This window comes from Phalacrocorax aristotelis, chromosome 12, assembly GCF_949628215.1.
Source record: "Phalacrocorax aristotelis chromosome 12, bGulAri2.1, whole genome shotgun sequence".
Classification (NCBI taxonomy): Eukaryota; Metazoa; Chordata; class Aves; order Suliformes; family Phalacrocoracidae; genus Phalacrocorax; species Phalacrocorax aristotelis.
This window is the reverse complement of record NC_134287.1, coordinates 15,786,674-15,814,452: the sequence shown is the minus strand read 5'-3', so window position 1 is coordinate 15,814,452 and position 27,779 is coordinate 15,786,674. Positions and strand designations below refer to the sequence as shown.

General features: G+C 37.0%; 1 protein-coding gene across 1 annotated transcript in view; it reads left to right on the top strand.

Moving 5' to 3' along the window:
- Positions 1 to 27,779, top strand: part of PDZD8 (PDZ domain containing 8) — a 64,784-nt gene that overhangs the window by 3,738 nt on the left and 33,267 nt on the right. Inside the window, exons 2-3 of the mRNA XM_075108275.1 lie at positions 16,486 to 16,608; positions 22,180 to 22,282. Coding sequence (XP_074964376.1) covers positions 16,486 to 16,608; positions 22,180 to 22,282 — 226 coding nt within the window. The remainder of the gene's footprint in view (positions 1 to 16,485; positions 16,609 to 22,179; positions 22,283 to 27,779) is intronic.

Below are 27,779 nucleotides of genomic sequence, written 5' to 3'. Positions count from 1 at the left end.
AATAGCAGTAATTACAACCTTGTAAACAATAGCACTTGGAGTGCAGGAAGTTCTCTTTGCAGCTGATTAAGGGGGCACTTTGTTACCCTGCTAGCTTCCAGATTGAAGTCCACAAAGGATTTTTATCTTGTTTCAAGATGCTAAGTAGCATTAAAAATTAAAATATGCCATTTTCTTTGCCTTTTGTATTAGGTGATTTCTAGAGGTTATTACTTGGTAGTAAATGGCATAAGAAGAGAGCTTTTGCCAAGAGTTGATTCTGAACATCCTGTAACTAAGCTTGTGTAAAGCACGCCCCCCTCTGTTATTTTTTTAATGCAGTATTTGACAATTAAATAAGTGTTGTTTTCATGTGTGTATTTTCTGTTGCTACAGCCAAATTACTAGACACACGCTTTTGTGTTCTTTCCAATTATGTACAAAATTTTGCAGCAAAGCAGCGATTAATAAGATAATCTTGTGTCATCCATTGTTAAGGGTGACTTTGTACGATGTGCATAACTAGCTTGAGAGTAGAAGAAGGCATCTTTCATTCCTTATGCACTCTTAAATGTCTGTGAGAGGAGGCAATGTAGACTAGTAGTGCATTTTAAAGTTTGTCTAGCACTTCATGTACAATTTTCTCCATAAAAGCATTTGTCTACTAATTGTAAAAGGAGGGATGCATTTTATGGCTAAACAAATAAGTAGTAATTTGTGGTTTATTCTAACAGTGTGTAATCACTTTTCTTTGGTGCTTTAAGAAATGTGTTGGTGTCTGACAAAACTCCGTATCTTGAAGCTTCTCTAACATTGAATGGCAATTGCTATCTCATGTAGTAGAATTTAGTTAAATCCCTGGAAGCAAGGCTGCTGGTGGGATGGTGGGCTTTTCTTTTTTCTTTTTTTTAGCCATCGTTGTTAAAGGATTTGTGCAATTCAATTGGTAGTAGCAAGGGTTACTACTGTTTTATAGCTAACTTTAATCTTAATGTATTTGTTGTTGCTTTGTAATAGAAATGCAAACAGCTTTTCTGAAAGTGTTGTGGTCTGTCAGAAGTTTTTTAGATGTGGGGAAGATCTAAACTGACAGGATTTTTCTTCTCCAATATACATGAGTTCTTGTGCACTCTTGAGGGGAATAGATAACTGTGAGTCAAGAGGTTTTTTTCTTATAACTAGCCCTTATTTCAGTAAGGTAACAGTTGTAAGTATCACTTATTTGGCTTTACATAATCCATAACTCTATTTTGACCTGAATTAACTGTTTAAATTATCTTTTTTCAGTTAAGACAAGTTGACCAGTGGGTGGACCTTGAGAGTGAGCATGGAAAGCTGTCACTTCCCTTTTAGTTGTTTGTGACGTCAACTATTGGTGTCCTGCAGGGTGGCCACTGACCCCTGTCTCACTGTCCTAAAATCGCTAATGCTGTCACTCTCAGGAACCATACTTAGTCAGTCTTGCCCATCAGCATAGCTTGACTTGGCACTGAATTTTTCATGGAGGTCTCTTTCACTAGAGCAGGATGGTAGATACCAATTATCAGCACAAAGTGGAGTTTATCTAGTGGCCTGAATCCAACCTTTGGTTTTTCATTGTATACACTAAAACAGTTCATTAAAAGTAATAACATATACATTGTTCATGTTGGTTTTAAGTTTCTATATCATGTCCTTTTAATAGCAGGATAAAGCGGTTGACACTAAGCTGTAGTTACTAGCATTGCCATAGTGTGTTTAGTATTTAGAGATACGTAGTAAGGACTATTTCAGGTGCCTGTCTCCTTACTTGCTTGTGCTGTTGCAGGTGTCACAGGTTCATCTCTGTTAGTTCTCTAGCAAGCTGTACCTTGCTCATTAAGCTATTACTAAGCTGCTTATTGGTGGCAACCTTGATATTCCTCCCATCATGTCAGGTGTGTAGGTGCACTAATTATACTGTATTTTGTACCCTATTCTTAACAGTCAGCTGTAGTTTGGCTCTTTTGAACAGGTCCTGATCTTGCTTTGCATATGTTTTGGGGAGCTTTGGTTTTTAGGTGCGTTCTAGACAACAAAAATGCACTTTGTCATAAGCAAGATCCAAAGCCCTTTGTGTGTATGTAATGGGTGAGGAGGGAGTACTTGTGATCTAGTCTCCCTCCAGAATTAAATTTCCTGGTGTTTCTTAATCAGTGATGTAAAAAATCTGACAACTGCTGTGTTTTCTAAATTTAAGGTCTTGCAAGTTCATCCACTTAGATTCTAAGCAGATTAGGTGTCACCTAATCAGTGAGTCAGTCCTGTATATTTTAAGAAATCTTGTTTTCTCAGTTTGTTACATTAAAAAGGCTAATATTTTGTATTGATACTAGCCTGTTTGAGAAACTATACTTTGACAAACTATGCTTTATTTTAATGCATGCTGCCACAGAGTGGAATACACCTCTTTTCTTCAGAATTAATTTCACAAAGCATTAATTCTAACATTTCTATATCAGGTATTTAGGTGATCTCCTGAGGTTCCTTCCAACACAAATTATCCTTGGAACTGACCATTTGCAATGTAGTTAGTTATGTTAAATAGTTTTATGGTTTATTTGGAAGATGGGGATGTATAGAATTTCACTGGGAAGAACCATTAGACAAGCTTATTTTAATTTACCATTACAGAATGCAATTTGAGAGTTACACAGCAGTTTTATTTTTGGCAAAACTTAAGCTGGGAAGTAATGTAAGTATGTAAGTAGCTATTGATTTGGAGTGTGTTTTATAATAGAAATGACATAATATGGTAATAGAGGTATTGGAAAAAGTATACAATTTTTAAAAGTATATATTATTCATATGATGAGGTTATACTCAGAAATACCAGAAATAATCATAGAGATTGGGATTGTGAGCATGTCTAACTTCAGAAATCAGCAGCCAGTAGAGATAGCTACTTTATTTACAGCTTCTGCAAAGGCAGGGGATGTGGAGACTCTTTTCCTGAGTGGATTTCTACTGTAGTTGTGATATGAACCTCTCTTACTAGCTAAATCTGTAAGTCATTCCTGTTTCAAGTTCTCATTCCTGTTGCCGCTGAAAGGAAAGAGGAGGCTTTTTCCCCCCTTTTTTTTTAATGCCATTCCTATTCTAGCTGCAAAAATTTTCTGATATGCAGGATTTGAGTCCTTTTCTGCTCTGCAAAAACTGATGGTAAAGCAGCACTGTGATACTTGTGGGTTTTCATACCATTCCAGAGAGGTAATGCTCCAAATGATGCCAGCACAAAGACTTGTTCTGCTAATCGCAAAGTGGTGGTAACTGACATCAGTAGATCTGTCTGTAGACAGTAATTCTGTGCTTGGAAGATTATCTTTGTAGTGCATGGATAAGTAGTTATTCATACAGGAGTTAGATAAATGGATCTGTAGGCAACCTGACACAAAGTAAACACCACCAAACACCAGAATATTAAGTATTTTAATTTCTTCAACAGTGCTACATATGTAGAAGTACATTGTTTCTGGAGGCTCACTAAATATGTGTTTCTTCAGATTAAATGAATGTTTGTGCTACAAAGTATGTATGTAAATCTCCTTATGTAGGGAACAAGTTCAAAACCTGTTGGTTCTAGGGGTTTTGAAACCTTTTAGTCTTCTTCCCCAGCTCTAGCTCTTCACAGGCTTTCACACTGGGAAGACCTAATTCTGAAAGAATGCCGATTTGAAACTTGGTCATTATAAAGTCAGATTTAATGAATGACCAGCCACAAATTGGGCATTTCCCAGTGTACAGGGAGCATTCTTTTCAGGTTAAGAGTGAGCCTTTTCCTATGACTCGTCAACAAATGTTACATTTTCTTTTCTTACCTGCAACAGTAAGGAACTAATATGGCACTGACTTGAGGTGGATTAGTGAAGAAACTGGGAGACCAGAGGTAAAGTTGGGGGCAAAAGAAAAAAAAAATCATAGCTGGAGGGAGAGATGAATGAAGACATAAAAGAATAAATTTTGGTCATTACTGTCTGCATGAACTACTTTCATGTGGATAGAAGGCTCTGAAAAATCTGATAAGATTTGTTTGGTGCTTCATGACGTATTGCATGCACTAGCGTTGAGAGTTTGCATTTATGTTCCCCTGCACTCTGATCCTGAACACTTAAGCTGATCTTGTTTCTCAGTGAGAACAAATACTCTTTTTTTTATTCAGCTGTCATAATTTATATAGCTTTCAGATCTTTTAAGTAAAATATGAAATAAGCAGTAGTACTCTATTTTTTGAAAGGTAACCTATTACAAAGTATAGGGCATGTAGGAGTTAATCACACTAACGAACTAGACACATCTAACAAATGTCCGAGCTTGGCTCTGAGCCTGTCTGTTGGAGCAGGTAGCTGTGTTCAAGCACTAGAGTTGGGCTATACTGAATGACCATCTACAGGCTGTATTATGACATTCAGTTTCTGTGGATGGATGGTGTGATGAATGTTTCCTACCTGTCACACAAAGCAGAACACTGGATTTTCCTTGAAGGACGTTACTTCAAGGAACAGAGGCACAGATTTACCTGTAAAAGTGGGTAGCTAGTACAGCTCTCAGTAGCTCATTTGATGTCAAAATGTGAGTCTCTTGTAGAACCTATTATATATATTAAGCATGTAAAATAGTTGAGATTTTTATTAGCAAGCAATACTTGACCAGAAGGCTCTTAAATAAGCAGCCTGAGTAAGGACAGTAGGTTTTAGTAATCGTTGTGGTAGAACAGTGTCATGCTCCAGTGATGGGGAAGCTTAGTCTCAGGCTGCCAGTTTCACTACTGGAGCTAGTCCTTTCATATTACCGTGTTGCTATGGGAAATGGCTTATTCTGCATTCCTGCAGAGATTGCCTGAAGTCACCTGATATACTCCTGTGTTTACAGTTCATGTTCACACTTGCTGAAATAGTTTTAAATCAAACATTTTGTTATTCTTGTTATTATTGTTCTTTAGAGAATAGTAAAAGACTTAAACTTTAAAACTTCTTCTGGGATTAATAAGCTTTGTTGCCTAAAAGGAGTATGGAGAGAAAGTTACACACCTATGCAGTTTGTTAATTTAATAGACAGTTTGTGTCACCCAGTCTGCTAAAATCCATTAATTGCAGAACTACAAAAAACGTTGCATGATGATCTCAAACTGTGCTTTTGTCCAGAAGAAAGCAATGATCCAATATTACAAATGTTAGCCAGGAACAATTAGCTTTTTGAGCAGGTAACATTCTGCGTGATACATGATTATCAAGATTTTATATAATTAAGAAAAAATGCTCCACCAGAAGTGTTTGTTTTGACATTCAAGTGCTGAAGAGGGCTTGTTCATAACTGTGGATAAATTCTTATTTTGGAAGTGAATGTGGATGCCAGTTTGTGTGAAGGGGATTTGAGTGTCATTATTTTATAAACATTTGTCAGGCTAATTGTGACATACTAAGCTGAACACAGAATTTATAAACAAATTTTCTTTGCATAGTTTCCAATGCAGACACTGAGTTTCTGGTTAAACTAAAGAATACTGCTGGAATGGTGATCTCAGCTGAGAGACATAAGATCCACACAAGTTTTGGAAGCTTCTCCTGTTATTTACCTTTACTGTTTATCAAATTGCTGTTTCACAAGCCAGTCGAATCTAGGCTAGAATTCAGAACTTCAAGATGTTCCATGATGCTAGCCAGCATATCTAGTAAATTAGTGGAAAAAAATCTGCAATGAAGACTTCAGTTGACAGATGTGTTTGTGTTGCAAAGAAAGTTTCTACAGCACAGCTGAAGTGCCCAGTGAAATGGACGTGTATGTGGAGTCGTGGATGCGGGTGCCCCTAAATCGCTCTACCTAGCAAGTTGGCTATATGCTGTGTTGGGTTTGGTGGCTCAGACTTCTGCATCGCACCTACCCAAAGCCATTTGGGTCCATCTGCTTCCTGAAGGACTCTTACTCTTGTGGAGCCTTGCCTGGTTTAATAAGCCCTCTCAGGACTTGGGAGTGCATCTCTGTTTGCTGCAGGACCCAGCTGGAGCCTGGCAGCATTTTAGACCTGTCTGTGGCCATATATAGCTATGAAAACTGCCAAGGAGATGCTAGGTGTACCAGAGAAGAAAAGAGAGAGAGGAAAAACCTTTTTTTTTTTTTTTTTGAGATGAGAGAAAGGCAGAAATTGTTTTCAACTCTGGGTTGGGCTCTGGAGAGCAACTCTGTTGGTTCCCCCCCCCCCCCCACTAGCTGATGTAATTCATATGAGCCTTAAAAATACAGGGGAACAACTTACCTTTATAATTTCTTGATTCCCTTGTTCAGCTTGCAGCTATGCTGTAAGTTCAGCAGAACAGTCTGTAAGGAGCAGTGCACCCAGCTCTCTCCATTAAAGCTGTTTTGTGTAATGGAAAACACAAGGATTCTGCTACAGCAGTAGAGTTTTCACATTTTTGAAGACTTACCAGATGCCAGAAAATTCTGTCTGCAATAAAGAGTGTATTAGAGAGATCAGCTGATGATAATCAGACTGTTACACATATCCAAAGGCAGTAATTAATTGCCAGATATGACTAGCATAAAATTAAATTAGGATAATCATTGGGGAATACTTTTTTAGCAATTTTGTGTTGCTTTAACTGTAAAAATTACAGGCACAATTTGAGCTTTAAATTTGCAAAATTACTCCTAAATTTATGTCCAGTATTTTAAAATTATCTGTGGATATCTAATGGTAATCATAACACATACTTTGTTCCTGACTTTCTTAACTTAGTCTTAATGCTAAGCTTCAATATATTTTCCTGTAACAGTTTTAGTGGCAACATAGTTACGAAAAATGCCTGTTCAGAAGGAAATGTGTACAAATACTATGGTCTGCTTTTGTAATGGCATTAAGCATTGTTTGCCAGTGTCACTGAAATGAAGATACTAATACTTACAATAAATAATACCACGTTATGTAAAATGCTTTAAATGATGCTAAACCCTTTGAAAAATATCCTGTCAAATACGCTTTTTATAGAGTAGTTTAAATGTAAGCCACTGTGTAGTAAGAACTAAAATGGACTTCTGCATGAATGTCACTTGTGTAGTAAATGACTTAAACCATTATTCCTGTTTGCCTGAGTAGAAATTGAAGATCATAGTCCAGCAGTGACCTGGCAGAAGGCTTCATGGTGGTGTTTGAATCACTCGGTGAATAATTCCTAAGTAATTAAACAGTGGAAATGATGCAGTGCAACTCTGAAAACTTAAACAGTGTTTTTTTTTCCTTTAAGAGTAACTCTGCATACTTGCTTATAAAACTTAATGCAGTATGGTAAAATAAACAAAACAAATTCTAATGTTGCCAAGCAAAGAGCCCAGTGGATTACAAGGGGAGGTGGGGTGGGAACAGCAGTGTTAGTCAGTGGTATTGTTTTAAAACAATACTACAAAAAGTCAAATTTTTTTTTTGTTTCCTGTTCCTCTGAAAGAAGGCCAAATTAGAGAAAATATCCAAATTCATTATGGGGATGGTGAGAGAAGGTTATGTAGTTTGAGCAGCTGCTTCTTTCAGTGCAGTCACAAGTTCCAACTGTAACTTGCCATCAGTGATGCTGGGTTTGGGAAGTGTTTGTTAATTAATCTTGCAAGCCCCTCCTGTATTTGATTGTCAACAGTGGTGCCACAGGTCATGTCCAGACTGAGCTTCTGGGTTATTCGATCCTGTTTGTTTACTGTACAGGCCCATTAATAAACTGCTGTGACTCACAAATGGTGACACCTTCGCTTGGGGGACAGCTGTCAAGTATGTGCCATGGTGTGTCTCTAGTCCCCATCACTTGTCCTCCCCACCATTGCAACCTGAATAGCTGCGCTGTCTGTAAAACAGATCCTTAATTACTGCTGTTTACAATTTTAAGGTGAACTGTCAGTCATCTTAGCTTTGAAAATGGTACCACTAATCCTGAGCTAGACTGTCTCCTCCACTTTGGAGTGTTAATTGGACCATCTTCTGGCTTGTCAGAAGTGACTAGATAAATGCAGATTGAAGAGAAGCTTCTGTAGTTAGAGCATTTTTAAAACTAACTGGAGGAGTGAGGGTAAACTTTGGAAAGCTATCGTGTCTAGAATTCAGAACAGATACGAATATTTTATCACTTTTGGTTTACAGCTGTCAGACTTTAGCAGTGAGATAGAACATCCTCTTACACAGAAAATGACTTAGTTTTCATATGGACATAAGCTAGTGTTTAGAGTGGATGATTAAAACTCTTGAGCTCAATGAATGAGTCACGTACAGAGCAGAGACTTCTGTTAGAACATGAATGTTGTTCTCCTCTGACCAGGACTGCGGAGATGTTTGTAGACACTTGAGACCTCCTTATGGGGGAATATATTGCTGAAGTGAGAAAAACCTAGTATTTTGCTAGCATCAGTTATTGGAACCAATCTCTAATCTAACTAACTAAAGGTAGGGTTTTGGGGTATGTTGGGTTTATTTGTTCAGTTTTTTGGTGGTTTTCCTAGTGCTGTTCTCCTTGAATTCCTAAAAACTGGTTGCTGAACCACACCTGCCTCTCAGCTCCGTGTGAACAAGAGCATATTCTGTATCTTCTGTCCTGTCTGGAGCAGAGCCACTATGATTCAGGCTTTCTGGTTAGACAGGGAAATTTTGTCTTTGTCCTGTCTGAGACTGCGATATAGCAAGATTTTGATCTTTCTCTTAATTTGAACCAACAGTTGGCTTCAGCTAGGTCACGTAACATTAAAAAAACAAAACCCACATGAAAACTCGGAGATCAAACAGGCATTGACTGCATTGAGTTAATGAGGCTATTTCAGTATTTATGGAATTTAAAATTTGGGAAACCAGTATTCTTGACATGCAAAAAAGTCTGTGCATGGTCAAATTGATCTTGTTTGTGCTCATAAGTAGTTTTGATAAGCCTGATTCAAGATTTCTTTTTTTACCTGTGGCTATTTCAATACAGACAGCAGTGGCAAATATTTAAGACTCTCATTGCTGTTTTTATGCTGAGTTCTGTCCTATAAGCAGGAAAAAAAATTGTCATCTTTTTGGAAGGAGCTACTTGACTATTTACATTTGTTCTTCTGTTTGTTCTGGTAGAATGGGACTTAAAGTTTTAAAAGTGTTTGTCTTGAGTGTCTGATTGGAGATATACCTCAGAGGTACTGGTATCACCGTAAGAAAGACTGTAGTTTAAGAATCTGGAAATGTGTGAAACATCTTTGAAGAAGAAAACCTAAATAATAAAATGCTTGCCCTTTTTTTTTTTGAGGTCTTGATTTAAAAAGTGACTGTTCATATATTGAGAACTTATGTGTATGAGCCTCCCACATGTCTGTGGCAGAATATCCTGTAACACAGTGGGTGGAGTGTGAGAACTGATTTGCAGTTTTCCATAAAATTTCCTAGAAAATAAACCTACTCTCTTCTTGCAGTGTGTTTCAGGTTGTTTGTAAGCCAAATTTTCATGGGTGAGGGTAAAGCTGAAGTTAGTAGATCTCTGTACTGAATAAGAGTATAGTTTGAATTACTAAAGTCCCCTGAATATGAATGCTGACACACTTCTGCAGCTTTGTTCCCCATGAAATCAATGGAAGCTGGAGAATTGCTTTTGCAAAATCTGCTGTGTTGCTACTTTAAGTACTTCTTAAAAAAAATATTACCAATCCTTTTTCAAAATAAGGATGAGTTCCTTTTCTATCTTCAATATGAAGAATGATGCAAGCTCTTTGCTTATAATACCTAACCCTAACAGGCTTAAATATAAGCTGAGAAGTACTTTTAAAAAAACTCTTATTAATGTGATCTTGCCTTTTTAGGAGTGGATTGTAATATTTTAGAATTTTTGTAGAAGTAAACTTTATTTTAAATTACACACAGTGTAAAAATACAGAAATTTTTAATGACTTAAAATACCTGCTGTCAATCATTCTTTTTTAAATTTATAAAGTCATACACTTGTAATCTGATTCATAGAAATACAAGGCAATCTAAAAATGAGAGTTCTGTTCTGTAGTTAGTTGAACCTTTTGAGTATTCCCAAAACTGAAAATAAATTCAGCAGTTATTCTTTCAAAACTATCTTAGATACTAGAATCTTCAAATACAGTAGCATTTACAAAAGTGAATTGACACTTAACACCAGATTTTGATTTAATTTTTGCTTAGTAGTAAACAAAATTCTAAGACTTTGCAATGTATACAAAGTAGCCTTATGCTAAAGATATTTGCATTTTTAGCTGGTGGGCTCTTCTGAGATTTAAAATATCTTTCTGCCTTGCGTAAGATTTAAAAGTTCAGTTAATGTAACTAGATTAAAAAATTTATAAACGTGAGGACGATTAATCTCATTTTATGGCAGTAGAGTAGTGCTGGAATTCATATAATACAAGTGATTAATGTGGTCTTAAACAGATACCCAGTAATTTTTAGACCACTGTTTTAGATATCAAACTTCCTTTTCCCAGAACTTATTCTAGAAAAGTGTTCTCACTTCTTAGCTAAAGCTCTACAAAATTCTAGCTTCCTCTTGCATTTAAAAATGAAGCTTTAAATCTTTCTGCTTCTCCAGTTAGGAAATGAAGTACTGAGAGCTTTTGAAGTTTGTTCCTGTCTGTGTTTAGCTCTTAACAATTATTTTTTGTCTTATCGTGATTCTGGATGTTCTTAACAGATGCAATGAACGGAAACACATAAGTGCGTGGTTATTTCTGGCCAGATAAATTGGTAATTTTTTCCCAGTTCTTAATAGATTTCTTCATGCAATTAAAATTATTGTATTTAAGTAAGTACTGGTGGGAGCAGTTGATTTAGGTAATAGGTTGACTAAACTAAACCAAGGTATAAGAGACTCCTGTCCTTTTCTCTGTTAAAAGCTGACTTAAGTACCACAAAACAATCATCACAGAATAGCGAATACAAGTTAATGTGGATGTAGGTCAGGCATTTCTGAAAGTAAACCACTTAATTAGTATTGTTCCAGGTAGGTAAATTCCTCCCCCTCCAGAACTGGCAATTGGAAGCAAGAATAGCATTATTCAGAGGCTGAAAACACGCAAAATGAGGGGAACAAACTTGATTTTTTTAGATGCAATTTTGATCCAGACCTTGAGTGAGGTGGTGATGAGATGAGACCAAATGAGCCACTGAGGTGACTCTGTGAAACATGACATGAATGAAGTGTAGTTTTTCTTATGAAGGAGACATACTGACTGCATGCAGTATCTGGAAGCATTTTTGCTGTGCTTCATATATGGTAGAGCTCAGTATTATGATACTTTAATCCTGTGTATTAATTAACTTTATCTTAATCATCTTTTGGTATAATCGTCTGACCTAATTCTTCATGTGAAATTACTTTTTTTTTGCTGTTTGTGTCTTGCGATATTTGTTAAGAAACGCTTTTGCTACTCGGCAGCTGCTTCTAAATATTTTCTCACTTGCTGAAAATTCACATAAAGTTTGATTAATGGACATTCCTCTTCATGTTCGTATTATTAAGTTAAACTGCTGGTTTTTAACTAATGATTAATTAAGAAAACTAATGTTTTCTTAATAGTGTGCTATGTGGATTTTAGTCTTCTGGACAAATAAGGTGATAAATTTGTGGAGGGAGACTGATAATTTAAAAACAAATTAAAGAGGCACTATAAGCATCTGATATAAGGCACTTCTAAATGTAACAGCATTCCATATCCAAGCAGGGTTTTGGGGCAGGGGCCTAAGGTGGGTGGTTGGTTTGTTTTTTCTAGCATAGCTACAATGTGCCTATTTTGTTCCTCTGGAGGAGAAGATAGATTTAACAAATATGGTTTAAAGACAGTAAAATCTCTCCCCCACAAAATCTACCTTATTTCTGATAGTTGTTTAGTATCATTGCACAGGTTCGGAATCAAAAAGGAGGCTTTTGGATATATGAATTGAGTTGGTGTAATCCTGCATTGTAGATCAGGGATTTGTGACATGGGCACGAATTTTGCCTTTTGACCTTGCTGAATAAGGATATGGCAGCATTAGACCCCAACTGAAAGGGTTCTAATATAGTTGCAATGAAAAGCTGCCTTGGAGACCCTGGTAACAGCTCAGCAGTGTTTAGAAAGGTACTGCATTTCTTGTAAGTACCTTTCAATAATGTTTTCTCAGCTGTTGTACTGTCAGGAGCAACTCCTAGATTTCTCTGCACTGTTGTCAAGGATTAAAACCTTTTTCTCAGCCTGCGGCAGTGAATTGACCGACTGCAGACCATTTGTTACATGCTTGTGCTCCACTGATGGAGGTCCACCAAGTTATGTAATGAACTTTTTTGGCTACAGGTTAAAGTTAAGAAAGAGAGCTGCAAATACTGGGTAACTTTTTAAAGATCTAGACAGCCAAATAGCTATCACTTTTTTTTCCTTGTTCAGTGTTTGGGAAGTGAGCCTTGAATTCACAAGAGCAACCTACCAGAGCTCCCAGACCCTGGGATGGCTGCTGTGATGAGGACAGAGACCAGCTGAGATTAACTGAAGCAGTTATTTTGCTGTTGAGGTTGCTTTATAGACTTTTTGAACAGAGGCTTCCTGGTAGGCTACATGATCTTTTTTCTGTCTTAATCAATGGGATTAATTTAAATTAGGTATTTATTGGTGGACTTTTGCTCTTCAAAGGTGGACTAAATATTAGAGGCTACCAAAATACATGCTTAAAACTATTACCGAAATCACAGCAAGATTATTTACACAAGGTATTTAATAAAATAAGTTCTGTATTATAATAACAAACCCAGCATGATAGGAGACTTATCTCTCCTTTATATAGGAAAGCCTGGGACAGGAAGATAACTGAATCACCAAAGGTACCATAGTCTGCAAAGCTTGGGAATAGAGTTCGTAGCTCTTGCCTTCTTTGCTGAATTGTGTTACTGGCACTGTTAGCTAAAAGCCTACTGTTGGTACTTTAACACAATGAAATGCAGCTTTGCTTTCATATTAAAAGTGTGTTTTGTTGTCCCTATTGTAAACGTTTTATGAAACAAACTTTACAATTCATTTTGGGTAGTGCTGTGACTGTTCTCAGGCAGGAAGGTTAGAGATACAGTATGGATGTGGGGAATCCAGCTTCTCTGCAGAGGGGAGAACACCCATTGTTGTTCTGCTGTGCTCCTGCTAAACCAAACAGGAGCAGCGTGATGGCACTCCTCAGAGTGCCCTTCGTTACTGGTGAAGGTGTTTTTTTTTAAAAGGTAGGTAGCTCATACACTTTCCCTACCATGGGGAAAAAGGCGAGAGAGCCCATGATGCCTGACACAGCTACATGGGTGGATTGCAGGTGGCCTCTCTGTGGTTTTACAGCACGAGGGAACGGAGTCTTGCTGTGTTACTGACTGCTGCTGTCTGGGTTTGTATTCATTCACCCGTTCCCAGTAGGAAAGTCTTTCCAAACAAATTTGGGTTATCTTGTGCTCACATAGTCTGTCAACAGTTCATTTAAATAATATATAATTGAAATCTACTTGAAATAGTAATTTGTCCAATGTTTAATCTTGAAAGTGTACAAACTCTCAGTAAATTACCTTAAGTAGACAAGTGCTATGTTATAGAATTGGAAGGCTTCAGAGCAGCACTTAAACATTAAAAATGCATTTAATGTGGGATATTTAGCTATTCGTACGTTGCTCATGCCAATGGAAATAGGTAATATGTTAGGGGGTTTTGCTAAGGATTTTGCAAATAGTTTCAGGGGTAAGAATGTGAACATAAGTGCATGTTGTAAATTAAAAATGTTGTTGAGACTGCTTTTTAATCCCATATTTGTAGAAAATTTAACTAGTTCTGCACAAAGTCCAGCATATACTGCTAAGTGTTTGACATTTTATTGTATATAACTGTATTGGTATTTTAGTCTTTTTTCCTCTTTAATTCATTGTTGTATTAATTAAAAAAAGTCTATTTTGAAAATAGAAATTAAATTATAGTAAACATTATGACTTAATCTACCCCCCAAAAAATGGCTTGTTCTGAGGATTATTTCACCATTTCGCTGTGCAGCAAAATATTGCAGTGTGTGCTGTACGTAACACTTCGTTCTGAAGTTACTTGAGATTACATTTTTCATTTGAATGTGTAGGCAGATATGTCTGCAGCCTTACTGGAACGTTTTAGTCTGTTATTTTGCTTTTTTTGGTTTGTTCTTGCTTACTTTTGGTATTGAAAATAGATTTTTTCCAGGTTTGTGTGTTTGTTAAGTAGCCTGCAGGCTATTTTATGGTGTATAGGTAAGGGAAGGACTTTATCAATGCCAACACTTCTAAGCCTGGCATTTGCAGAAATCTGGAGAGTTGATCTTCTTTCTTTGTCTCCTACTCCCTCCCAGAAATCTTGTTTCAGTAGCTCACTGAGGCTCCTGGTGGTGGTCATTAGTTTGAGGTTCCCATAGAAAACAACTTTTTAAAATAGATTTTGGGAGAAGGTATATAGGCAGTTGCTGGTACTAGTTGAAAAGTTGTTTATTTGTGCTGGGGGGAAGAAATGAACCAAAACTACAAGTATTTATTCACTCAAAACACAGCATTATTTTCTAGTGTGTTGCCTAAATCTTCCTTTTTTTTGCCTGACAAAATCTGAGCTATATCTGTATTTTGAAGGGGTAAAAATAATTTCTAAAAGGAACAGGGTATTCTGGCTTGTGCTTAAAGTGAGAAATGTGTGGGGTGGCCTGTGCTGTGATGGCTCAGAGTGGGCCTGAGTGGGGTGGTGGCTGAGCCCTGAAGTGGCAATAAATCTTAGAAATTCGTAGAGTTAAAATAGTGGGATTGTGTTGGTGGTTTTCCCCCCACTTTTGTGATGCTTACTATTCCGTTGTTAATTCAAGAACTATAAAGATGATGAGTAAAATATCAAACCAGATAGTATACACACAAGGAATATTTTGGGTTGGTAGCTTATGGTATACTCATAAGCCTAAACCGTGGCCAGTGTGATTTAATTGCTTAATATTTTTCATACATAGACTTTTATTCAGTTTTTAAAAATTTATTATTTTGACTTGACCAATTTCAAAGAGTTTTCTTCCTGAAGGAGTTAATGAGGGAGAAACTTGGAACAAAATTAAAGTTAGAAGTTGAATTGGATTTCAGGAGAATAGCTGGAGTGTTGAGTTGTATTTATTCACAGGGAGAACAAAAGAAATGTCTTTCTCATGGCTCTGTACAAGGCTGATGCTCGTATAGAAACGCAGTGTCTCGAATCAGAGTGCCGGGCTCCCTCCTGAAGAGTGTGCCGACAGTTAAAGGGTGCTTAATTATTTATTTGAATTTCTGAAACTCTTCAGTTCAGATCCATGTGACTGTTTCCTGAACATATTGTGATCTCTGAATGTGACAAGCAGATGCCTCCAATGGTTGAGCAAACAGTACTTATGAAAGACTTCTTTCTCATGAAATGGCAGATACATCCTGCAGGCAGTGGTGCTCGTGTCCTGCAATTTTAAGTGTTCTCAACAGAAATAATCACTGGGAGGCCATGTCAGTGAGAGGGGATGGAAACCAAGGCAGGGGACAGTCCTAGGAAATGGGAGCAATAAATAAAAGACAGAAAGAAGGAACACCCTGCAAGTGCTTTTTCAAATATTTTTTACAAATGCTTGTGCAGATTCCATGATATCTTTCTGTTTGCAGGGTTGTGGCCCTTGCTGCTAGAGTTGCATGTGTGTCTGCCACGTGATGGGGCTGCAGCTGTGCAGCCTTTCCCCCTCCTTCCTTCCCTCGGATCGTGGCTGTGTCCAAAACTGAAGCGCTATCACTTAAAAATGAAATAGGTATTTGTAACTCGGCATATTCTAATCAGAGGGAGAGAATTATGTGATGAGATAATGTAGGTAAAACACTTAGTATCTTGAACATGAACTGCTTTTCCTGTGATTTATGTCCTGTGATGAGGGAAATAAAGCTCAGGGGCAAATATTTAGAATACCTGTATCTTTATTTTAATACAAGAAGACTGGCTGAAAAGAGCAATTGAATGTTTTTCACAAATTGAGAGAAGTATCAATCTGTGTAACTAAATTGTACTGTTTATTAGGATGTGCCAGTCCTCGAAGTACAGCAGTGTCATAAAAATTTAAGCTTCAGGTTCTTAGTATACTTTTGCCTTTCAGTGCTGTATGTTTTATGCAGATGAACTTAAAATGAAGACCTGGTAAGATATTTCTTGCAAAAGGACTCTTGCGTTAAATCACATTTACAATCATAAACATACTCTATCGTTGGATCAGCTTCCCATTTTCTCAGTTATCTGCACTATAAATGTAACACAAATAACCTGTTCCTGTGAAGCAATTTTTGTTTATATGTTCTCCAGTGTTCTGCATTCAGAAAGCTTTAACTTCTGCTTGTTCCTTTGGACCAATGGATAGGTAGGAACGGTAACGTTTCTCTTTAGGAGTGTTAAAGATTCATTGTAAACCTGTTACCTTTTTTATTTCTGTGTGCTAGTGTCGTTTATGTCATTTGAATTAACATAAGTCTCTTCTATATTTTTCAGGTTCAAGCCATTTTTCCCATTTCAAGTATTGCCACCTGATGAATATGAGGATCGAGACCTCTGCATACAGGATTTTCTGTTGACAGAAGGTCGACTGAAAGTCACGTTAATTGAATGTACAAGGTATGTTTTGTGGTCTTTTGCTCACTGTTGACTGAGCAAGTACATGTTTCTTAATTTTGTAGTCATCATAGTTGTAGGCCTGTTCTGATTCAAGAAGTAGTGCCTTTGGTGTTGTGGTTGAGTTCTAATCAAGAAATATATTTTTTAAAGTAAAAATTAACAAACGGAAGTTGCAGTAAGTTTCTGAGGCACTTGTACGTTGTGTGTGCCTTTCATTTCCTTTTCCCTAGTTACAAGCTAATCTGTGCCTCCTGGTTTGGTTTTTTTGTTGTTGTTGGGGTTTTTTTGTTTGTTTGGCACACCAAGTTATGAATCTCTTTCCAGGACAGCATAAATGTTGTAATTATCCTATTGTATTATGTTGTATGCAAAGGGAAATAATTGTTTCACTCAGTCTTACTTAGATTAATCCAAATAACTTTTATAACGCATTATTTATTGTCTTTGTCTTGAACAAAATAATTGAAAGAAATAAAATCTTGCTTCATTCATTGGAGAGAAAATAGTTCTCTTTAAAGATGGAGAAAAGGTGTGTGGCCTCTTGGTTTTTGGGGGATTTTTTTTGTCAGACCTCTTAATTTTTGGTTTATGTTAGATCTTATCCTAGTAGTGCTTAGGCTTTGATCTGATCATGTGCCATTCTGCTCTTTATGAACTAAACTCTGGTTTGCAGCAAGACTTTTTTTCTTAACTGTTTTTTTTATGGCTTGCTTACCATATGAGCTCCTTTTTACACTTTTTTTTCTGTAGCCTTCTAGACCTGTTTGAACTGTATTTGCTGCTATGTGGTTTAACAGTGCTATGGATTTCCAGAAAATATTATTCTGCTTTTAAGGATTGTGTGGGCCACAGCAGTGATTATTTTTTGTAATAAAATTGCTGCTTACCTGTCTCCCTAGATTTCTTATGTTTTCTGTGAATGATCCAGGAATACTAAATGACTCTGGGCACTCCTTGGCTGCTAGGAGCATTTCTTCTTTACTGTACTGAGTAAGGGAAGTCATGATCTCCCTCTATAGGCAGTCTCCAATTTCAGTTCAGTAGCGTGCTCATTTTTATTAACAGAGGGCCCGAAATAACTACCTTAAGTTATGTGCAGTTAGTGTGGGGTTTTTTTAATTTGGAGAGTAATTTTTTTAATACTCTGTCTTTCCGGAATCTAAAACACTGCGTAACATCTCCGACATTGTTGTGTTTCTTTCCATTACCTTTTAGAAGCCTGATTGCTCAGTTTGACGTCATCATCTGACTTCTCAGTATTTTCAGCTGTCACAGATGCTTATCAGATGGCTGGGAAGGGATGCAGTTGCTGGCTTGTCAGGTCTTTTAAGCTTCAGGTCTGACTTAATCCGACTGTTTATGCTGCTTGGAGTTTCTTGACATGCACTTGAAAATGATGTTTGAACAGATCCCTCTTGATCTACATGCCTGACTTTTGGTCCCATAGCAATTCCTCAGGTCTTCCAGGTGTCCCATCCTTCTTTGAACTAAACAGCTACAACTGCTATCCATAGAGTCCCCGTGTGTAAATATTCTTGCTTATTTTGCACCTGAAGCTATTGATGGGGTAGAAGCTGAAAGACACATTGAAGATCTTGGTAGTAAAAGAAGAAATACACAACATATATGAAAGTAACAATGACAAAACTTCCGTTTTTCGTCACCGCTGTATGTGAGCTGGTGTGAAGGTTGCCTGGGACCATTCTCAACAGTTCTTTGCATTCTCAAGGGTGCAGCACTGCATGCTGAAATACAGAGCTTTTTCTCTCATGTCTGCCATTGGGACCTGAAAATTCTCCTTGGCAATCATTCGTGTTCCAGAAATGAAAGATCACTTTAGTGTTTTTGTGTTTTTCAGTTTTGCTCACTGCCTCAGAAGGTTTTAATATTCTCTCCCAGTTCAGTACCTATTCTTTGACTTCTATACAGAATTTGGAGTAGGGTTCCTCACCGCTAACATTGTAATCCATCTAGTCTAGTAAGAGTCCTGCTACTTCTCCTGCTTAAGTCTGAAATATGGTGGTGAAAATACACTAAGAAAACATTTAGTAACCTGTTTGTATGTTATAAATGTCTAGTTTAATTTCATTATATTTTTCATGTGACCAAAATAACCTGCACTCTTTACACTTTTCTCATCTCAGGATTGACCATATTAATTTCCTTGCTGTCATGCTATTGGAAGAAACACTTAAAAAAATTAAAGAAAGGATGGGAACTGAGGTGTAAATAATAAGGAACGTTTTGCAAATTTTTGTCTGACCTGTTGAAAATATAAATTTTCTTGTACAAGTGCAGTGCCTTCACAGAACTCAGTTACTGCAAAAATGCTGCTACTTGTCATTACATTAAATTTTTAAGGTAAAGGGAAAAACAAAGCAATATGCTGTTAAATCTTACTATTAATTTTTTTTTAAAGATACACTGTGATGGAAGTCTTAAAGCCTATAAACTCTGATTAAATTAGGTGAAAATATTCTTCCAAAACTGTGCCATCAAGTGGGCTTTCTAAATTAGCATTTGTTTCAATAGATAACCTTTGTGGACAAGGAAATTTTCCTAAGATAGTTATTTGGTAAAATAACGCAGAGTATACTTGAGACTGATTTGTCACATTTGGAGTTTTATGGGTTCTTTTCCTTTTGCCTTCAAGTGGACTTCAGTGTGTGGCAGTGGCACCTTTAAGTATGTGAATATTGAATCTGCTTTTGACATTCTTAAAATTTGGGAAATATTCTGCTTATTTCAGCTGCTAAAATACTTGCACGTGGACAGGCCACGGTTGAAATAAAAAAATTAGGAAAGAATTGTAAAGGAAATAAATTCAGCTTGTTTTTATGTACCTGGTAATAAATAACATGTTACAAAAGATTGCTGCATACTTTGCCTGCACATGCCAGATTCTTGTTAGATTTGCAGATCAGCACTTTAGCATCATCCTGCAAAAAGCAGGGAACTTGATAGCCTTGTTATTCATCCTCTTTTCCAGAAGACTATAAAGACTTGATGAACTCTTGGTTTGGCTCAAGAGTTGAGGTGACCACAGCCTCCATGTTCTTCTGTTGGTCTGTCAGAGGACAAACATTTCATATCTTGGAGTCCTTGTAGCTCTCAGACTGGAAAGCAGGACAGCTACAAAAAAACCTGTTTTCATATCCATAGCTACTCAGTTGAATCACTCTTCTACCTCATGCTCACTTGCTGCAGGGAACCATCCAATTTACAGTTGGGGAAGGAATAGAAATTCACTTTCTGGATGCATATTTTAATTACTCAGGTGGTAATTTAATCACATTCTTTTATCGATTAACTATACCTGGGGTTAAACTTTGTTTCAGGATGTCTTTCAAGCATGCTTTAATACTGATTTACAAACTTTCAATCTCCTTAATATCCAGTTGGTTTGGGTGTGTTGTGACACAATGTCAGTCTTCATCTGCAGCTGTGTTACAGAATACAGTACCTCTGTTTGCACGCTAATTCAAACAAAAATTTCCGTAGTGTAGTAGCCGTTAAAATTTCCCTTTTGTCCTTCTGAACTTGGAAATTGAATTCCAAACTCCACCATGAAGAGCTCTTTAAAATTTTAATGTGTAATTTTGCTGTCTTGTGATATGTTTCTTCAAGCTGGGTGTTGGTAACCTAACATAAGGTGAAATCACATTATGACTTATTGTTTTCCTTGTAATTTATGTTACTGTTCTGACTGAAAATTGTGTTTTATTCCTGTTTTGAGCTACCTCCTGTCCTCGTTCTTCTATCTTAGTTGCCACTAGTACAAGACAGCAAATATGCCGATGTTTTAGAAGGACAATAAGTAGCCCTAGAAAATTCCGCAAGAGTGTGTCTAGGTGACCAGAAGATGAAACATATGCAACCAGTGATCAGCTGTGCAAAAGCTTTAATATCTGATATCAGTGAGACACTGAGGAAAACCCATGTTACTCAAGCAACTACTAAAAGCAGAATAGAAAAGCCACAGAGGGTTGCTAGGGATGGCTTAAAAATAAGCAAAGAAGGCCTGAGTTCATGAGTTCAACTAACCTTGAACAAACTTATTCTTGCCCAGACAAACTACCTAATCAGTTGGTTCTGAGGCTGGATTTCTGCTTACAGTAATCAAATCAATAGTGTCTAGACAAATGAGTGCTGAAGGTCAAGTTGGAAATGAGGTTGACAGCTGCTGTTTGCAGTGTTTCACTAAAGCATGCAAGCTTTCCATCTGAAGATGGGGTTACAGGATATAGCCACTAACTCTGAACCGAAAACAATTGACACTTTGTAAAGCAGCTGTGCTGGGTACCAACCCAAATGTGATCTTCCCCTATCATCTCCCCCATGCATTCATCTACTCAGCTAAAAACCAGTTAAGCAAATTCTTCCTAGAGAGACATAGAGAAGAAATATTGATTTACCTCTCTTTGCTGCAGTGCAAGCTAGAGTGCTTTGTAGCCAAAGAGGTGTGTTCCCTAGGGATTGGCTTAATCTTACTAATTCTAACTGTTGGTGAAAGTTGTTTTCAATAGCTTTACTTAATTTTCAAAGTACATTTACTATGGATCTCTACGTCTGGAAGGCTAGGCACTTTTTGATCATAAATATTTAACTAGAAACATTATTTAACAACATAAACGGAGAAAATCGAGGTGGTTTTCTGGCAGCTTTTGTCTATATCATCTAAAGAGGTGTGTAATGCATCACAATCACAAAGGTGATACTTTGGATGAAAGCTTAAAACTCTCCTTGTCAAATGTATATGGAAAGTTGGGGGGGTGGAATTAAAATGTAATAGCTCTTTTGAAAGAGCAAGATTTTTTTAAACTTTTATTCCAAAATATCTGCTTCCAGCTACTGTGAGATAAGCTGTGTACACCTTATTGCTGTTTTATAGCCTAAAGGTTATTGTTTTCTTTTCTCTTTTGTAGTACTGATATCTACCTGAAAAGCTTTATAGCCTTCTGGAATACAGTATCATGCATGAACCACCACTCTTCTGTTAGTTATGAATGTTAGAAAAAATTACAGATATGCGAGGATCCCAGCTCAGTGAAACAGAAACATAAGCAGTAGTAAACTGACTTTAATCTACAGTAACACTCTTCTTCAACCAAGAAGAGCTGCAGTATATTGAGAAGTTTAGGACTGAATGGAAGACTCATGTGGCTATTGTTACTTTTTTTTAAAAAAAAAACCAAGTTATTCTTTTATGGAAAAATACTATTCTGCTGATTGAACAGTATTTAAAAAAAAAAAAGGAAACACAATAGCAAAAAACCCACAAAACCCGAAACCAACCAACCAAAAAAATAAAACCAACAACCCAACCCCAAACAAAAAACCGCTAGCTAAAAATTTTGTTACATTTGATATTTATGTAGTTCTCCCACTAGAGGGCGGCAGTGTCTTTCCTTTGGTCTAAGGCTGTGCCTGTGGAATCTCTTCTGTGTGGACTTCTCTGTGTGTACACATCGGTAACAAGAGAGTGTATAAATGAAGAATGGGGAGTTTTATATGGTATCTGGGATATATGTAATACTATTACAGTCCTTACCATAGGCTTTTCTATTTCAGGTTACTTATGTTTGGATCCTATGAAAGAGAAACAAATGTTCATTGCACAATGGAGCTGAGCAGTAATGTTTGGGAAGAAAAATCAAGAAGTTCTATTAAGACGGTAAAAAAGGCTATAATCTTTGCATGTTGCAGTCTGCCTTATGCTCTTAATACATTGTCTAGAAAGAGTGTGGCTTTGAACAATCAAGTGGGTGATGTAGCAGGGAAAAAACACTAAAACTTAACAAACCAGTTATTTACTTATTAATCCAAAGTATTTCACTGTCAAGTTGACATGTAGAGACAGCATCGTGCTCAGCTACCGTAACTGTGCTTGAAAATTTACCCGGTTTGAATATATTGTCAACTGTCCATCTGCATTAGAACAAGTAGTGTAAAATACACATTTTTATAGTCATATTTGGGTGGGGCAATGTTTGGAAAACAATAAGATTCACCTTTCACTGGCCAGTAGTGTATTCCCTTCTAATGCGAGAGCTGAAGACACAGATGAACAGAGGGTAGCTCATGGGACTGCCTTCCTCCTTTTTCCCCTGCATTTTGTGGAAATGTAGACGATTGCCATAAATCTCTACCTTTGTATTACAGCATATGAATCATACCCTGTCTGCTAAATAAAAATACTTTTACAAGTGTCTGCAAATATAGAAAGTAGTAGTATTGGTGGTATTGTAAGTTAAGCTTTTACTGGTTATCATACTTGATAACATCAATTTAGCAGCATACACCCTACAAATTGCCCTTCTGTTTTTGTATGTGAGTGAGGATGAGTTTTTTATTTTCTTCAAACAAGAGGTGCAATGTATGAAAGAGCCTTTCAATTTCACATTAGAGTGATATTATGAAAGTCATCAAATTGAGTTGGGCTTATGCTGAGCAATAAGTAACAGTTATTGGAAAAAAAAAAAGTAGAAGCTTTAAGAAGATTTTTGTTCTAGTGATTTCTTTGCATGAAACCAATTGTTAAAATAAATACATGTCCAGCATTTTACCTTCTGCTGTCTGAGTGCAACTAAAGCCCTGTGTCTTTGTTATATGACTATTTTACCTTCTGCTGTCTGAGTGCAACTAAAGCCCTGTGTCTTTGTTATATGACTGGAGTTGTATTTGGAGACCAGCATTGTTTTTCCACTGGAGCTGAAAGAATCTGGAATTTCAGCATCTCATTCAGTTTCTGCAATTAAATTCCACTTTGCATTGTTTTTAAAACTCCTTGTGACAAATGCTATGGTACTTGTTTTCGGTTTACTGTGTATTATATTTTGCCAAAAAGGGTGTATGACTGAGCAACAGACAGAAAGCCTCTTTTTGTTGTTTTAGCTGCTGTATTCTTAGTCAACTGAAACTTGAAGGGTAGATGTTCACCTATGCTGTCTTAGGAACCTGTAACACTAGGTGGCAATTAGCTTTGTGTGCAGCAGGGGAATGACAAGTGGAGAGCCTGCAGCTGAAGTGCAGCCTGACGAACTTCAGAGAAGAACTTTCCCAGAGTGTGGTTTGGGAGCCAGACATTATAGAAACTGATGGCAGCTCAGGACTACATTCTCCAGAGTTGTCTGTGTCTTGGCCTCTTCTCTACCTGCTCCTAACACAGTCAGTGGTGGTTATGTGGCTGTGAGTTAACCACATTGGCTCCCTGAGTTGGCTTGCTACATGATAGCTCTAGAGCCAGTGGAAAGGAGAAAGAAGGGTGGGATGGCAGCAGCTTCAGTTAGTTTAAACTGCTGGAGCAGGGCACCAACAGAGGTGATGGCATAAAGCGTTCAGGTGGTCCTCAGAGGAATTCGACTTCGCTTAACTCTGGAGGTTGCTAGACTTCATTGAAGCACCAGGCAGGAGGTATATTTGAGTAATTTAAACAAAAAGGTCTGAAAATAATCTGTTTTATGCAGCAGTTTTTAATTTTGTTTAACTTTTTCTAGTTCCTTTTAATCTAAAGGTTTAAGCCTCTTTGCATGATCACATAAGGATAAGGTAGGAGCAATTCAGCCTTAGTCTGGCTAGTTCATAGTCTTAACCCTTTCCTAATAACAAATACTTCAAAATTTTCAAGAAACAAGCAATACTGCCAGGGTTCAAAACAAACAAAATCAATCAGAAACTGCAAATAATTTCAGGATCTTGACCCGATCCTGCTAATACTTACTCATATTAATGACCCTTTTGTTGGGGTATGAACCCATGCATGGATCTGCAGGGCTGGTGCTCTAGCAATGAAGGTGGAAGTAAACTGATTTAGCATTACACTTCTCTGGACAAATTAACGTGTTTATTTTCAGATAATTTTGAGTAGCAATAATAGAATATACTCTTTTACACTCTAGCAATAGAAGAGGGAAAAAAATACTCTGCAGTGTGGCACTGGTGTGTTTGTGACAGCAGATGGCAGTAAGATGAAACGGATGGAGAGTGGAACAGCTGCTTTTTAAAACTACAGAAAAGTACTCAGGGTGAGACTCTCGAGCTCATCTTCTGTTTCAGCATCTAAAATGAAATGGCTGGTTTTTAAAATTTCCTAAGCTTTTGGAAATCTGGCCTGCAATGTACAGAAGGGTTTCCTATACATCTATATTGCCATCCTACATTAAGCATCGTCCAAACACTGCCTGCCAGAGAGCAGAAACTCCTTGATCTGAGTTGCTGCATCTCTAGCTCTGCTGTCAGTATGAAAAATTCGCTGTGCTCAACACCCTTGAACTTTAGGACACTTGATAGGTGGCCTAATTTTACGATCCTGTTCTTGAAAAATCTTGATATAGTAGAATATGGAAACTGAAAATGAACAACTTGCAGAACTACTTTCTGCTTCTTAACTATATTCAACTGATGTAGTGAAATCATGGAAGTGTCTTAGGAAATCAGATTGAATATGCAAGTTAAGTTGCAAAATACTAGGAGATCTTGTTGGAGATCTAGTGGCAAGAGTATTGCCACTTAACATCGGAATGTAGCTATTTTTCTGAGAAATAATTATGTGAATTGTTAAATAGGAAGCTATAAAGAGAAGACATTGTGCTGTTTTCCAAACAAAAAGTTTACTTGTATTATTAATTATGATTTCTAGCTCTAATGCAATGTCAACCACAAGGCAGCTGATTGCAATAATTAATATATTTCTAGTATGAAATCCTTCTTTTGTTGCCCGTGTGTGCAATAATTATTTGAGATGAAGTTGTTAGAATGAATCACAACTTCAGAAACTATAGAGGAGGAATGATAGACTAAGTTGAAATAAAGTAGATAAATTTGTTATGGTTTAAAAGCATCTAATTTAAGAGCCTCACATAGGCATGAGAACACATCCTCTAATTCAGACTGTTCTACAACACTCCTGAGGAATATTCTCATAACTTTCTGTACTTCCTGGCATTTTCATTCTTTTTATTATGTTAGTAGTAGTGATAAAAGATTAGACAGGTTTAATACTTCATAATGAATTTTGGTGAGACTTTAATCTGATCCCATTATTTATGGAATATTAGTAGGTGTCAGAATTGATTTTGGAAAAAGATGCTGTTATTGAACATATCAGGAGCATTACTGTAGTGTCTGTTATAATACAGAGGTGTCTCAAGCTTCTAAGCTGTTTATCAAATCAATCCGAAACACCAGTAAGACTTCGGAGAGGTGATTTGGCACATTCTCATGTGACACATGTAAACATCCTTAAATATCTTAATTCCAGCAGCATGTACTACTAATTAGCATTAATCGCTGCATTGCTATGTAAAACTTAATTATGTATGGATAGGATATAGTAATTAGCATAAGCAGCATTGGATTACTAGGCAGGTGTTCTATGGCTAAATAATTAGAGAAGTCTAAATAGATATATGCCTGTAACTATCATATGGAGGCTGTGTCATAAACGTGGATGCTTATTTCCACTGAACTGCCAGTTAGCAAAAGCAGATTGATTTTTACAGAGTTGTTCTATTTTTCCTTGGAGCACATTTGTGTAGAGCAAGCCCCTGGCCTTGTTACACTTGGTGAGAATCTTGCTGCTCACTTTACATGTGCCAGCACTTCACATATAGTGTTGTGCTGAAAAATTACATTATTCTTTCAGAAACTGCAGTTGCTCTGTGAACAAAAAGAAAATATAGTCTGCCCTCTTTAAAAGTGTCGGAAGAATGGACATAGAAGTGACCTTTGCAGTATTAGTAACAGGGACCTGAGGTAGCTTTGCAGCTGTATGTCTTGTACTGCCTACGCAAACCCTTGGCTGCTCTGTGGATGCTTGGATGTCCTGAGTGTGGTGAGTGCTGGCACTTTCCTGTGGTTCCAGCAGCGTAGAGAGGGAATGAATTGAGGGTGTAGTTGTATGGATATGAGAAACTTGGTTCATATGAACTGCCCTACATATCTTGGTAGTCATATTGCCTTTCTTTAGGTACTGATTGTTTTTGACAGATAAACTAGTTTTCTACAAATTGTAGGAAGTATTGCAAATAGATTGTTATTGTCTGATAATCTTATACCCAGGAAGCATGTAGAAACTGTAAATGGCTTCTGTTTTTTATTTACTGTATAAATATAAAATGGGGAGAGGTGCTCAACTGCAAAACAAAATGTATCCATTTCAAGTTTTCTGTTCAGAAGCACAGGAGAATCATTACTGATCTCGAAATAATCAAGTTAGAGAATCTGAGAAAGCACCTTTAAATTCTGGTTTCAGCTAATATGTTGTCTGAGGTGGTACTGTAGGAGTAGCCACAGTTTGTATTTCTAAAGGTAGCAAGTGGTGGTGTTTCTGATGTTGGCAGGTGTTTTTTTTGTTTGAGGTGTGTTTTGTTTTGTGGTGGTGTTTTTGTTTGCTTGTGTTTTTTTAACCTCTTCTATAAATGCTAACTTTAGCAATACAGAAACTGCATTTCATATTCTGCAAAGTAAAAGTTTCCATCTGAAAAACTATATCTAATAGCCTGTAGGACTTCACTTTTGCAGCAGTTGTCTCAGCACACAAATATCTCTGAAGTAACCTAATAATAGAAAGAATTAAAGAATTAAGAGGAGCATTCCACCACTTTTCTTAGGAATTCTGCTTGATGTTTTCTACAGTTCTTTCTGAACATTGTGGTCAGCACTGGAGTAACTGAAGGGGAGGAACAGTGACGCTGTCTTTCAGTGTCGCACTCTGAATTTGTACATGCATACACACATATAGGTCATGATCTCTACTTCTTTTGGTGAGGTTATCTTGACGGATATGGCCTTTTATAGGTAAAGTTAATAGTAACTTTGAAATTGCTGTAGGCAGGCTGGTTGGTACCTGTTTATAAAAACAAAGCAATATTTCTCAGCCTTTCATAAAACTAAATTTCCTTTATCAGGGACTAAGGGAAACTCATAGGTATTCCAGTACTGTAACATATGAATGTAAAATTATGTAAATCAAACCCAGCACCTTCTGAAATGAGTTGCCTGAAGGTACTGAACTATAATGTCAAAATTTGAAGCAACTGTGAAATGTTAATTTGTAAATACATGGAGTTAAATGCCTCACAGTTGGCATTTCAGTATGCTTATTCAACAGCCTGCCATTTCAGTTTAATCCTATCAAAAGAAAGGAGGAGGATTAAAGCAAGAGAAGCTTT